This window comes from Artibeus jamaicensis, unplaced genomic scaffold (genome assembly GCF_021234435.1).
Source record: "Artibeus jamaicensis isolate MK-2021 breed Jamaican fruit bat unplaced genomic scaffold, CSHL_Jam_final contig_1015, whole genome shotgun sequence".
NCBI lineage: Eukaryota > Metazoa > Chordata > Mammalia > Chiroptera > Phyllostomidae > Artibeus > Artibeus jamaicensis.
In genome coordinates, this window is record NW_026521194.1 from 11,470,905 (window position 1) to 11,483,581 (window position 12,677).

Genomic DNA, 12,677 nt, shown 5'->3' on the forward strand with positions numbered 1-12,677 from the left:
TCCCCATGTTGGGCAGAAATATACATAACACAATATTTTTATTGTTAACACTTTTACATTTTTAAATAGTGCCCTTTCCCCCAAGGGGCCAGGAGTGTTGCTGTTTTATAATTTTTATGCTTAACAATATTCTTCGGTGTACATTATCATGTCACTTGCAACTCTGATTCAGATGCGTGTGGGAACCATATGTACTGGGGAATGCAGTTGCAGCTGGAAATGGAATTAGTTATAGTCATTGTTCCAGTGAGGCCTAAGTCTTTACTAACTATGTGGACCAGGTTGGTGATAAAGGAGAGAGGGGCTCTACCTGAGGCTCTGACAAACCTTCAGTCTGGACTTGACCTATATGTTTAAAGAGAGAATTATAATTTTCTGAATTTATGTTGATTACTAATGACCCATACAGCATTAAAATTCTCATACATATATGAACAAGTTTTAGAAGACAGTAGCACACACTGATAAATACTAAATGGATGCCATGAAGCTCCTTGCTAGATGTACCTCTCAGTGTATTCCACAATATTGACCCTGAATTAAATTGTTGTTTCAGAGAACCAAATCTACCTTGATGGCATGGCAAGATTAGCATTTCACTTCTATTTTATCTTACCAAGCCAAGATCATGCTGTGTGGACTTTTACTGGTTTCTCATACAAGTATGCCAAACTTGCAATAAAAAAATATAGCTGGGTCTCTACTGAGGAGTAAAAGTCATTCAAATTTACTGTATCCTCGAAGTCTCAATTAAATCAAACATATTGGGCTACCAGTATTTATCCTTTTATTTAAGAAATCACTAAAATAGAAGTCACTGGAGGATGTGACAAGAAGGCTTGGCTCTGTTCATTAGAAGTTTAATCATACCTACTATCTGGAAAAATCGAAGGAACAGAGTGGCAAACATGTAGTTCCAGCTGGTAAATGGCTGAATCTACCACATGATAGAAATTTCTCTCAGCACTAAGACTAGTCAGTAGAATTTTAATTCATGTTGAGGCCATTTTCGATAGCTCAAAGCTGGGAATTAATTAGAATATTAAATAGAGTTGAAAACAGGCCAATAGTGTTTGCTGTGTAAGGTTATTGGTGTTTAATTGCTACCACCTGCACATAATTACTATCAACCTCTCATCAAAGATATGGCCTTGTGCCTTTCCCATTTGATATATAGAAAGAAACATTCCAAACATTTGCCTGTATCATAAAATAATTCATTTCCACTAAAATGCAACTTCTGGTTGGCAGCTGAGCTGCAGTGAGGGATACATATACTTGCCCTTTTGGATGGTGCTCCAAATTATTTGACTTGTGTAGAAGGAACAGCTTGAGGGTCGCTTCCAAGCACAGTGGACCTGGCTTTTCCAGAGGCATGATTTTTTTCTTCATGAAAGAAAAAAATGAAGTATGACTAGAGAATCCATCCTCAAAATACACTGAGCATACTGAACCTGGGAGAGTATAGGTGACAAGAAATTAGTTGATCTCCATTTTTCTTCTCTTCCTCACATGTGGCATTTTAAGCCCTTCTGAAACACTTTTGTTCCACAGAACTGATAAATGCACCTAGTTTTCCTCAATAGATAAGAGTGTAGAAGATAATGTTAGTCACAGTGCAGACACTTCTGAAAAACCAGGTGTGTCCTCATCCATATTTTAAATTTTAAATGCAGTCTTATTAAAATGTGTCTGATTCCCAGGCTGAAGTTTAAAAAGTTTTTTTCCTGTCAATTCTTCTTCTTTAAATTGTGGTAAAATACACACAACATAACATTTAGAATCTTAACCATTTTAACTGTGTTCAGTCTTGCCAAATGCCTCCACAAGATGTGCGACCGTGGTCTCCAAGACTGTTCATCTTGCAAAGCTAAACTCTGTTAAACAACAGCTCCACATCCCTCTCTCCCCACTAGTCCCTGGAAACCCTCACTTCTATTTTTAGTCACTATGAATTTCACTATTCTAGGTAACTTATATAATAAGTAGGACCATCTGTATTTATCTTTTTGTGACTGGCTTCCCTCAGTTGGCATAATGTCCCCAAGGCTCACCCATGTGGTAGCATGTGTCAGAAATTGTGTCCTTTTTAAGGCTGAATGATATTCTATTTTGTGTGTATACCACATTCTGTTCATCCATTCATCTGTCCATGGATGCTTGGGTTGCTTCCCCTGTTGGCTATTGTGAATAATACTGCTGTCAACAAAGAGCTGTTTAAAATTAAACTTTCAATATTTCTAGGTATATACACAAAAGTAGATTGTATAATAATTCTATTTTTAGTTTTTTGAGGACCCTCCATATTGTTTCCTATAGTGGCTGCATTATTTCACTTTCTTACCAACGGTGAACAAGTGTTCCAGTTGTTCCATATCCTTGCCAACACTTGTCACTTTCTATCTTAGTTTTTGTGTTGTTTGGGGGGATTTTTAAAAACAGTGTCCATCTTAATGGGTGTGGGGAAGATGGACTTTTTTGAAGTTCCAAACCAAACTTGCTTTGCTATCTTCCCTTACCCATGACTAACATATAAACTAAAATATAAAATTGGTTTAAGTATTTGTGATTTAAATAGATAAATTAAATGACATCTTTTAAAACTTTGAATCTATAAGCTATAAGTACAGTTGGGAAAGATATGTCTGATAGCTCTAAAAGTTTTATAAAATTTTAAAAATTAATTTATTTTTTAAAATTGTATTAGGGCAGCATTAGTCAGTGGGATCAAATGGGCTTCAAATGTACATTTCTATTATACATGATCTGTATGTTGCAGTGTGTGTTTACCATCCAAAGTCAAACCATCGTCCATCACCAAATATTTGGTCCCCTTTAACATTCTTAGGAGAACAATAACCTCACCTGACAGCAAAGAGTGCTTGATGCTAACACTGTTGCCGAATGCCAACTCACTAAACACATGTGCTTATTCTCAACTACTAAGTGTTTAGAATAATGTAACCTCCATTTCCCACTCTTTCTCTCTTTTGGAAAGGTGTCTCAACTTCGGCACTTGACAGAACTCCTTTGCGAACCTGAAACTTTCAGTTTAGTAGAGAAACTGTGCCCGCTCTCTAACATGAACTTCAGAAACCTGTGCGAAGAGAGTGCACTTCATGTGCAACTTCTGGAAGCAGCAGAGCTCAGCACCGAAATAGCAACCAGCTTACTGTACAATGACATCATCTCTAAAAAACTGAAATATTTGCTTACTGGGGATCCAATCAAAATTAATTTAAATATGGATCGGTATGTTTTTCCACTGTCTTCTTGCTCTGTGAAATCCCTTCTCAAATTACTGAAATGGCGAGTTCAATTTCCGCTTCTGTTCTGTTCCAGGTTTCTAGAACAGGCATTGCAAATGAATTACTTGGAAAATATTACAAGATTAATACCAGCCATAGAAGCCACACTGCACGTCAATCACAGTGCAGACACTTCTGAAAAACCAGGTGTGTCCCCAACCGTATTTTAAATTCCATCTTATTAGAATGTGTGTGATTCTCATGCTGCAGTTTAAGAAAAGCTTTTTTGAAGTTCTCAACAAAGCCTGCTTCGTATCTGCTCTTTCACCTCAGAAACCTGAAGCTTTCAAATATGGTTACTCATCTAAAGTAAAGACACAGAAAGCTAGCAGAGAATGAAACAGGGAAATTTGATTTTATAGCAAAAAGGTCTTCAAACATTTAACTAGTTAGACCAGTTACCTTTTGTTTCTCTTATTTATTAAAGTGCTTTCAATGGTCTGTCGAGAAAGGTAGGATGAAATTTATTTACTTCTGTGAGAATAATATGATTTAAAAAATGAAATCAATGCACTGCTCTCTACAGAAATCCAAATTCAGAACCTCCTATTAGTATTCTGAGCATGATGCACCATGCAATATGTTTCTTCTTTGCATAATACCTCAATACTAAACAGAAAGGCACTTAGAATTTTGGACAACAGGCAGCCACTGAAGTGGAAGGTCACTGAGTCCAAAAATACAGGCAGTGTGTTTGAACCAGGGATAGTTCATAAAGAAGTCTAATGGCATTTGCAGAATGGAGATCACCATCTGCCAAAATGAAGTAAAAATATTATGCATTAAATGACCCAGATATGAAGTAATTATAATTACTGTCCTAAAAGAGTTTGAAGTTAAACACATTCTACTTGAAAACTCCTTTTTTAGAAAAGATTTTATTTATTTATTTTTAGAGAGGGGAAGGGAAAGAAAGAGAGAGGGAGAGCAACATCGATGTGTGGTTGGCCTCTTAGGCACCCCCTACTGGGGGCTTGTCCTGCAACCCAGGCATGTGCCACTACTAGGAATCAAACCACCCACCCTTTGTTTTGCAGGCTGGTGCTCAATGCACTGAGCCACATCAGCCAGGGCTATTCGAAAACTCTTTATAAACTATAGCATGCTGGGCAAAGTTATGGGAAAATGCCCTGTGCCCTGCAGTCCTGTGTTGTAGATTTAATACACCTTGCCCAAGTTGACAATGTTATATGATCCAAGGTTAAAAACCATTTTGAATGTGTGTGATGTTTTAAATCAAATGGAGAGATATATATTTAGTCCACTATGTGATCAGAATCTCTGAGGAAACCATATCTCCTGAATCTTGAGTTGCAGACATTTAAGGAATGTGGAATAATTGGTTATGATAGGTTAGTGATATTGTACTAGGAACAAGTCTAAATCAGATAGAAGTATATTCTAAAGATGCAAAGTTTGCCAAAACTGGGAGACATTTGTTCCAAACACAAGAAATATATGTTGAATAGATGTGTTAGCCTAGAAGGTTTCTCTGTTTTAGTACAACTGAAAAAATTACATCACAACCAATATGTGAGTTTTTCTCTTTCTTTTTTTACCCCCTTGCAGGACAGTTAATTGAAATGTTTAAAAATGTGGATGCACTAAAGGAAGAACTGCAGAGAATGACAGGACTGTCCAATAGGAGTATCGACAAGATGCTGGCCATTCCAATCCCTGACAACAGAGCTGAGGTGGGTGGAATGTGTCTGTACTTACATCCAGTATTTAAAAGTCTAAATAGCATTAAATATTTGTTGGGTATTTATCAGTAAACACTGAGTAGTTGAATACACATCTGGCGAATTTTCCAGGCAAGTGATAAAATTAGAGGGCCAGATCTGAAATGAAGATAGAAGGAAAGGCCTGAAGCAAGAACATGACCACTTTCTGTTCGTTCCATTCTAGTCTGTCTTCCCTTCCTCTTGCCTCCTTGTTCCTCTCCTTTTCTTTACCCCCAGATGGTTTTTTTCAGTAAGCGGTGACATCAATTCCTTAAGTTCACTGTCACAATCACCTTATCAGAGGTAAATTTGCATCATAAACATCTGTTATGGCGATATCAAAGTAAAGTTTCAGTAACCTAATTAAGGGACAAAACAGGAAGGCCATTGATAATTTGTGGAAATTAAAATGAAAATGAATACTCATTTTTGTTTTTTACTTTTTAAGAGTCCCTAGACAAGACAATATATAATATAGATATGGTCAGGGGAAGTTTGTGGAAGTTTGCAGGTGTGATATACATTAGGGATGTGAAAATGAAAGTATCATTTCTTCATAGGCTGATGATAGGGTTTTCTACTTGCAATTGCTTGTACTTCATCCCTTTTCTAAGTTCATTATCATCTGGAAATGTCATAGAAGTTTTCCAAAAGAGCTGCCTCATCCACTCAAATTTTACATGTGACAGAGTGTGCCATTTCTAAGCAAGCACAGCCATTCTCCAACATTAGATAATGTTTTTTAAACGCCTTTAAGGCTGCCTTTGGAAAATACTTATGTTTCCTTTTGTCATGTTAATTGGTTTCTGAATCCAAAAATGGAAACTGCTTTGACTTTCCTTTTTTCCTCTGGTTCTAGCAAATGACATACCTTCACCCTTTGACATACCCTTTGATCTCACCTTTTGCTCATTTGATCCTAAGATTTAATTTCTGCAGCTCTGCTTTTAGCTTCTGAAGAGCAGCTTCATTTTAATAAACTAAAGCATGGAAAGGGGGAGAATACATTCTTATTGCTTTCAAAAGGAAGAGAGAAAAGTTTCTGTAATCTGGCATTTTATAAGCTTTTCTCTTCATTTCAATTTAGTGGCCATGGAGATGACATCTTGTTTCCCATATTTAACCCTCACTTTTCCCACCCACATTACTGCCCAGGTTGATTCACGTTACTGTGGGATTCTGGGCATTTTTCTTTGCTTTTCACTTCTGAGCCCAAGAGTTCATTGGATGAGATTACAACTTTGAATGACTATAAAAATAAAATGCAATTTAAATAAACTAAGGTTAAATTTTAAAGTCAACATGAGTGTTAAATTAGCATTTTTCCCAAGTTTACTCCAAACCAATTATTTTTCTTGGTGCCATCATGCACTCAGGTGTTCAATTAAGAAGTTATTGTAGATCCCTCTCTGTCTCTTTTTCCTTCTTATTCCTTAAGCTTCCTTCAATTATGGGCTTGCTGTAGCTTTATTGGTAGTAATTAGTGCTTTAAATAAGTATTTGATTTTGAGGGTGTCCTATTTTTTAATGGAGTCTAAGAGTATAAGAAAAACTTCTCAAAGTGGACAGATGGCTCTCAAAGGATTCACAGGTAAAATCTTTTTCTTCCTCTGACTTGCAGATTATTTCCCGTGTGTTCTGGTTGCATTCGTGTGATGCTAATATGACCGATCCCAAGCTGGAAAGTGCGATGGAGGAATTCTGCAGCCTGCCTCTTCCAGAGCGATCCCGTCAGTCTTACCTCATTGGACTCACTCTTCTACACTACTTAGACATTTACAACTTCACATACAAGGCAAGTTGCTGCTAACGAAATATTTTGATATTTATACGTTAGTATAAAATAGGTCATTACACATGTGTGCTGTCTGATACTATAAGGAATAAAATCCATTTATATAGCTTGTGGAATTATAGCTTTATTTTAGAGTGACATGGGACCTTAGAGATTATATATGACAAATTTGCACATTTATAGATGAATAAATGAATATTATTGACTTACTAACTTTCCATTTGTGTATCCAAGAGCAGGAATTAAATTTGATGTATATATCATATATAAATTTAATATAGACTATGCTAATGTGTGAAGTATAAGTGTTATGATAATTTTGATAGTGAATAAGCATTAATTTGTTAAGATAAAATTAAAGATTAGAACAGTTATTTTATTTAAGTAAACTAATAAGAGATTTTTGGTGTTCTTTCAATAAAAATCTGTGTTTCTTTCATTGATTTAGGTAGAGGCTACCACTATTATCCAGTGGAATAAAACAAATGGTCATTATTAGGGCTCAGAAAGTCAGCAGTGACTTCATCTTACAATAAGTAGATGCTTTATTAGTACTTATTTAATAAAAAACTGAAAGAAAAAATATAAACATAAAAAACCTAAGCACTCTGTTCACCCGGTTCTAAAGTAGGTCAAAAATACATGTTATTAAAAACACTGAAAAATATGTCTCTCTCTTTTGGTACAAAAAAACCCCAAAAGCGACCAACTGACTTACTTTATTGAATCATAGCAAAAGGGGTAAAAATGTTTTAGTACCACTTGTCAATAATCCTTTTCTGAGTCACTACTATATCACACCCATATTTCTGCAGTCACCCTTTATCTGGCTTTGCCTCCTCACTTGCCCACATTTACTTGATAGCTGTTTCTCCTCGTAGACCAAGTTCCCTATTGGAGGGAGGACACCAGTTTGAGCACCACTGTATACCCATCACCTTGCCCAGTGCAGGAAACAGAGCAGGCATTCAATTAATTTTCACAGAATAAATAAATAAGAGGGTAAAGTGACTTTAAGATTTTAAAATAGTGGGGTTTTTTTTTCTGCAGCAGAAATGGGATTAGGATTTATGGGATTAGGATTAAATAAATCTCGTGAGCTTTGAGACAGAGCTTTTCTGCTTTTAAGGAGAAAATCATTATATGATTTTTCGACCAATAGTATACATGAAAAATTATGTAATTGATATTTGGCTTTCTGACTTTTAAAATCATCTATTTTGGCAAATTCATTGAGGTATTATTTATATGCCATAAAATTCACTCAAGTGTACAGTTTAATAATTTTTTAAAAATAAATGTGAAAAATTGTGCAACTATTACCACAGTGTGATTTTAGAATATTTCCATCAACCCAAGGAGAAGCCGATGTTCGTTTGCAGTCACGTCCCATCCTGAATTCAAGCCCAGCAAACTCTACTCTACCTTCTGTCTGTGTAGATTTGCCTTTGTGAGACCTTTTACATTATACAATGTGAGATCTTTGTGTCTGTTTTTTTTCATTTAGTATAATGTTTTTGGGTTTCATACATATGGCAACATGTGTAAATATTTCATTATTTGTTCATTGCTAAGTAGTATTCCAGTGTAAGGATATATATTGTAGCCATCACGTGGATTGTTTTCACCTGTTGGCTCTGGGGAGCAAGGCTTCTGAGGACCTTCAGGGCTTTGTGTAGACATATTGTTTTCATTTCTCTCAGCAAATCCCTAGGAAGAGAACTGCTGGGTTTTGTGGTATATTTGTGTTTAACCATTTAATAAACATTCAAAATGTTTTCCAAAGTGGCCTTCCCATTTTAATATTCTCACCAATGGTGTGTGCAGGTTCTGGTTTCTCCACATAAATCATTTATTTTTATTCTGTTTCTCTTAGGTGTTTTTCCCCAGGGAAGATCAAAAGCCAGTAGAAAAGATGATAGAACTCTTCATGAAGCTCAAAGGCATCCTCAATCAGCTGGCTTCCGGCACACACCCACTGCTCAGCAAAATGAGGTCCCTGAGACAAATGCACCTGCCCAGAAGCGTTCCCCTAACACAGGTAGGGAAGTCACCCAGTGGTGCTCTTGTTGGAAAATTCCTTTTGCCCTGTCAACTTGTGTTTAAACTTAGTTATAATACATTGTTACGAATAAGGTGCACTGAAAAAAAAAACCTACAAGAAAATTCTTCTACTCTGGCTTAAATTGAAGTTTCACAGTCTGCATTTCCACTTGGGATAAATGTTTCAAAGAAATTGTGAAGTATGGGAACTATAAGAATACTCTTAAGTATTATCAGGTTTTGTTTCTAGACTGTTTTTAGGAACGTCTGTAGCTCAGATAATGTTCATAAGGCCTGAACTTTGGTCTCACAGGCAATGTACAGAAGCAATCGGATGAGCACAGCCCCGGGATCATTCAGCACCATCTCCCAAGCCTTGTGTTCCCAAGGAATCACCACCGAGTACCTGACTGCCCTGCTGCCCTCTTCCCAGAGGCAAAGGGGCAACCGCACCGAAGATCTCTTGACTTACAAATTAAGTAAAGAGCAAATTGGTGCAAAATATGGAATTCCCACAAATGCCAGTGAGTATACTTCAAAAATCAGCATGGTAATATCACCTGGCAACATTGTCCACTGTGTCTTAGCTTTTTATAGTAAGTGAAGTATTCATCTTCTCCAAGTATAAAAATAGAACACACTTCTACAGTACTTTCCAGATGTCAAGCATGGTATGTATAGTAACTCACCCACTCTTCACAACAACCCCATGAGGTACACAGGCCTGTATCTTCATCTTAGTAAGGGGGCAGGAGTCACAGCGAGACTGAGGAATCTGGCCAAAGTCATCCAACTTGGAAATAATCAGAGTTGTGATTTGGGCCCAGGCGACAAGTCTGTTGCGAAGTCTAGCCACTTACCCATAATGCTGAGAATTTGTCCCTCATAATTATATCTTCCTTGCCAAAAGAGAACATAAAAACACACTTCAGATCTGTTCAGTCAATATTTTTTCTTAACATTCTAGAATTAGACATCTGCATCAGCGTAGAGAAGTTCCATGAATGCAGCAGGACTTTGAACATTTAGTGGCATGTCAAAGTCATTGACGTCATCTACGAGCTTTGAGATGTAAAATGGGACCTGCTGAGCTCCTCCAAGTGCCATGTAGATGTTTAGTATAGCAATTGGATTGACTTGTTTCTTTACCTTGTTATTTATTCAGCAAACATTTCTTAAACAGCTCGTGTATCTGTGTGTGTGTGTGTGTGTGTGTGTGTGTGTGTGTGTATTCTAAATGAAGTGCTGGTGAGGTGGATCTGTTGAAAGCAGTTTTGCAATTTGATTTTCAATCTTTCTAATTCCTCTTGACAAAATGCCATCACTTCTTATGAGCTTGTTTATTGTGTTAAACTTTTATACCTAAAAAAAATTGTTACTATGCTTTCTAACTTAGATATCTGATGCTTCACATCTGTTAATAGTGCTAGGGCATTCTGTTGGGGCATGGTAACAATAATCTGTGTCAATTTGCCATCCAGAAATAGGTTTGAAATATATACACTAACATTTTTATGACACTTTTTTTCCAGCACCATTTTGCTTCTCCCTTTACAAAGACATCATTAACATGCCTGCTGGACCTGTGATTTGGGCTTTCCTGAAACCTATGTTGCTAGGGAAGATTTTGTATGCACCATATACTCCGGTCACAAAGGCAATAATGGAAAAGGTTTGTCCATTATAAATCAAAGTTTTTATCTTGCATATTAAAATGGCTTTTAAAGTAGCCAACTTCCAATTTTACTCTAGCTGACTCAGATTTCTTTATATCTATACCTACTATGACTTTTGAATTTCCGAAACTGTTAATAATTCTCTACTTACAACCTGTCTATGTAAACAATGTAGATTGGGTGGTAGCTCTTTGAGGAGAAATGAACCATGTTGGTACTTGACCATGAGGTCAGTGAAAGCAAAACCTCAGATATTCAACTTATTTCCCAAAGCAGAATGTTTTTTGACAATTCTTGTTTAACTTTCTAAGTACGTAAAGAGAATAAACACTAGACAAAATAATACTGAAGCATTATAGAACTAATTTAAACAAAAACAATCCCCTAAATAATAGATTCTTGACTTTATATATATGGTTGTACAATATAACATCTTATATAAAATACAGAGGTTGAGTCCTGGCTGGTGTGGCTCAGTGGTTTGAGCACCAGCCTATGCACCAAAAGGCTCCTGGTTCAGTGCCTGATCAGGGCACATGCCTGGGTTGCAGGCCAGGTCCCCAGTTGAGGGGTATGCGAGGAGCAGCCAGTTGATGTTTCTCTCCCTCTCTTTCTCCCTTCTTTCCCCTCTCTCTAAAAATAATAGATAAAATCTTTAAAAATATTCAGAGGTTCAGAAAGACATTATTAATAGTAACTATTATTTATCTATCTGATTCAAGCATAATAGCATTTCCTTCTCACTTTAAAAATGGGCTTTAATGATTTGAATTATAAAGTTAATGATTTAAAAATGAGAGAATAGACCTGGCTGGCGTAGCTCAGTGGATTGAGCACAGGCCTGCGAACCAGAGTATTGCGGTTCGATTCCCAGTCAGGGCACATGCCTGGGTTGCAGGCCAGTTCCCAGCAGGGGACGCATGAGAGGCAACCATACATTGATATTTCTCTCCTACTCTTTCTCGTTCCCTTCCCCTCTCTCAAAAAATAAATAAATAAAATATTTAAAAAATAAATAAATAAAATAAAAATGAGAGAATAAGAGTAAAAACAAATCTGTTTTATCATTACTTATTTGCTAAACTGTAATTTATGTAACTATAACATTATTTTTATGTCTATAACAATGGACATGAGGGCATCACTGATTTCTAGAATGTTCTTTCTTTTTATTAAAATACATTTTAATATCTTACCTGCTGTACTGACTACACATTTCTACACAATTTTGCATCAACGAAGTCATTACATGCTTCTTTTCCTAGTGCAGTCTTTTTTTCTTCTTCCCTTTTTGCTTGGTTCTCACCTCCTCTTTGCATCCCCTCTTATTCTCCTCTTCTTTTCAGGAGAACTAATGAATGTTAGCCTTCAAGGATGTGCCTTTTTATAATTTATGACATTTCTCTCCTTTATAAATTATTAAACTACGTATACATTCCTATGCAGAGTTCTCTGGTCATTGTTTGAATTATTAAAATTAAGCTTCATTATCATACTTTTAAATATATTGCTTTATTCATACAACAGTACCCTGTGGAAATTTCTTTTAATTCCACAGGTATAGTTCAAGTCATTCTTTTCTGAAGATTGGCTTTTGAACAAGACTCTTGAAATTTTTCATATCATTGAATTTACTCAGCCACTCCTCAGCTGTTGGGTGTTCATTTTATATCAAGGGTTTATTTTTTATTGTTGCTAATGTAAAAGATGTGGCAACGAATACTCTTGGGCATTGGACTTTCCACAAGGGTATTTTTATTTCAGTGAGATGAATGTTCATGATGAAAAGATTAAAAGCTATTGTATTTTATTTTAATGACTAATGCCAGATTGCTTTCCAAAAAAGGCTGTCACATCTATTTCCACCAGCGATATAAGAGTGTATCCTCTCCTTACAACCTTCCACTTTGCTGTTTGCTTTAGCACTAAACTTAAGGGTGTCATTTGTAAAATGAACAACTTGTGAGAACTGCAGAAAACATGCTTTTTATTTTGGCTATAATTTCACTTGGGACATGAAGCAAATCCTGATGTTTCCAGAAATTTTTATAAGTGATCTTGACCCTATAAAAGCTGCTATTTAAAAAATTTTGACCATCTGGGAAATTTCTGGCAATATGTTTTACCTTTC

General features: G+C 36.2%; 1 protein-coding gene across 1 annotated transcript in view; it reads left to right on the forward strand.

The window, feature by feature from the left end:
• The window catches only part of ABCA12 (ATP binding cassette subfamily A member 12), a 172,669-nt gene that overhangs the window by 90,290 nt on the left and 69,702 nt on the right, over positions 1–12,677 (forward strand). The window contains exons 12-18 of the mRNA XM_053656453.1: positions 2,999–3,252; positions 3,343–3,455; positions 4,878–5,002; positions 6,654–6,827; positions 8,704–8,868; positions 9,184–9,394; positions 10,403–10,542. Coding sequence (XP_053512428.1) covers positions 2,999–3,252; positions 3,343–3,455; positions 4,878–5,002; positions 6,654–6,827; positions 8,704–8,868; positions 9,184–9,394; positions 10,403–10,542 — 1,182 coding nt within the window. The remainder of the gene's footprint in view (positions 1–2,998; positions 3,253–3,342; positions 3,456–4,877; positions 5,003–6,653; positions 6,828–8,703; positions 8,869–9,183; positions 9,395–10,402; positions 10,543–12,677) is intronic.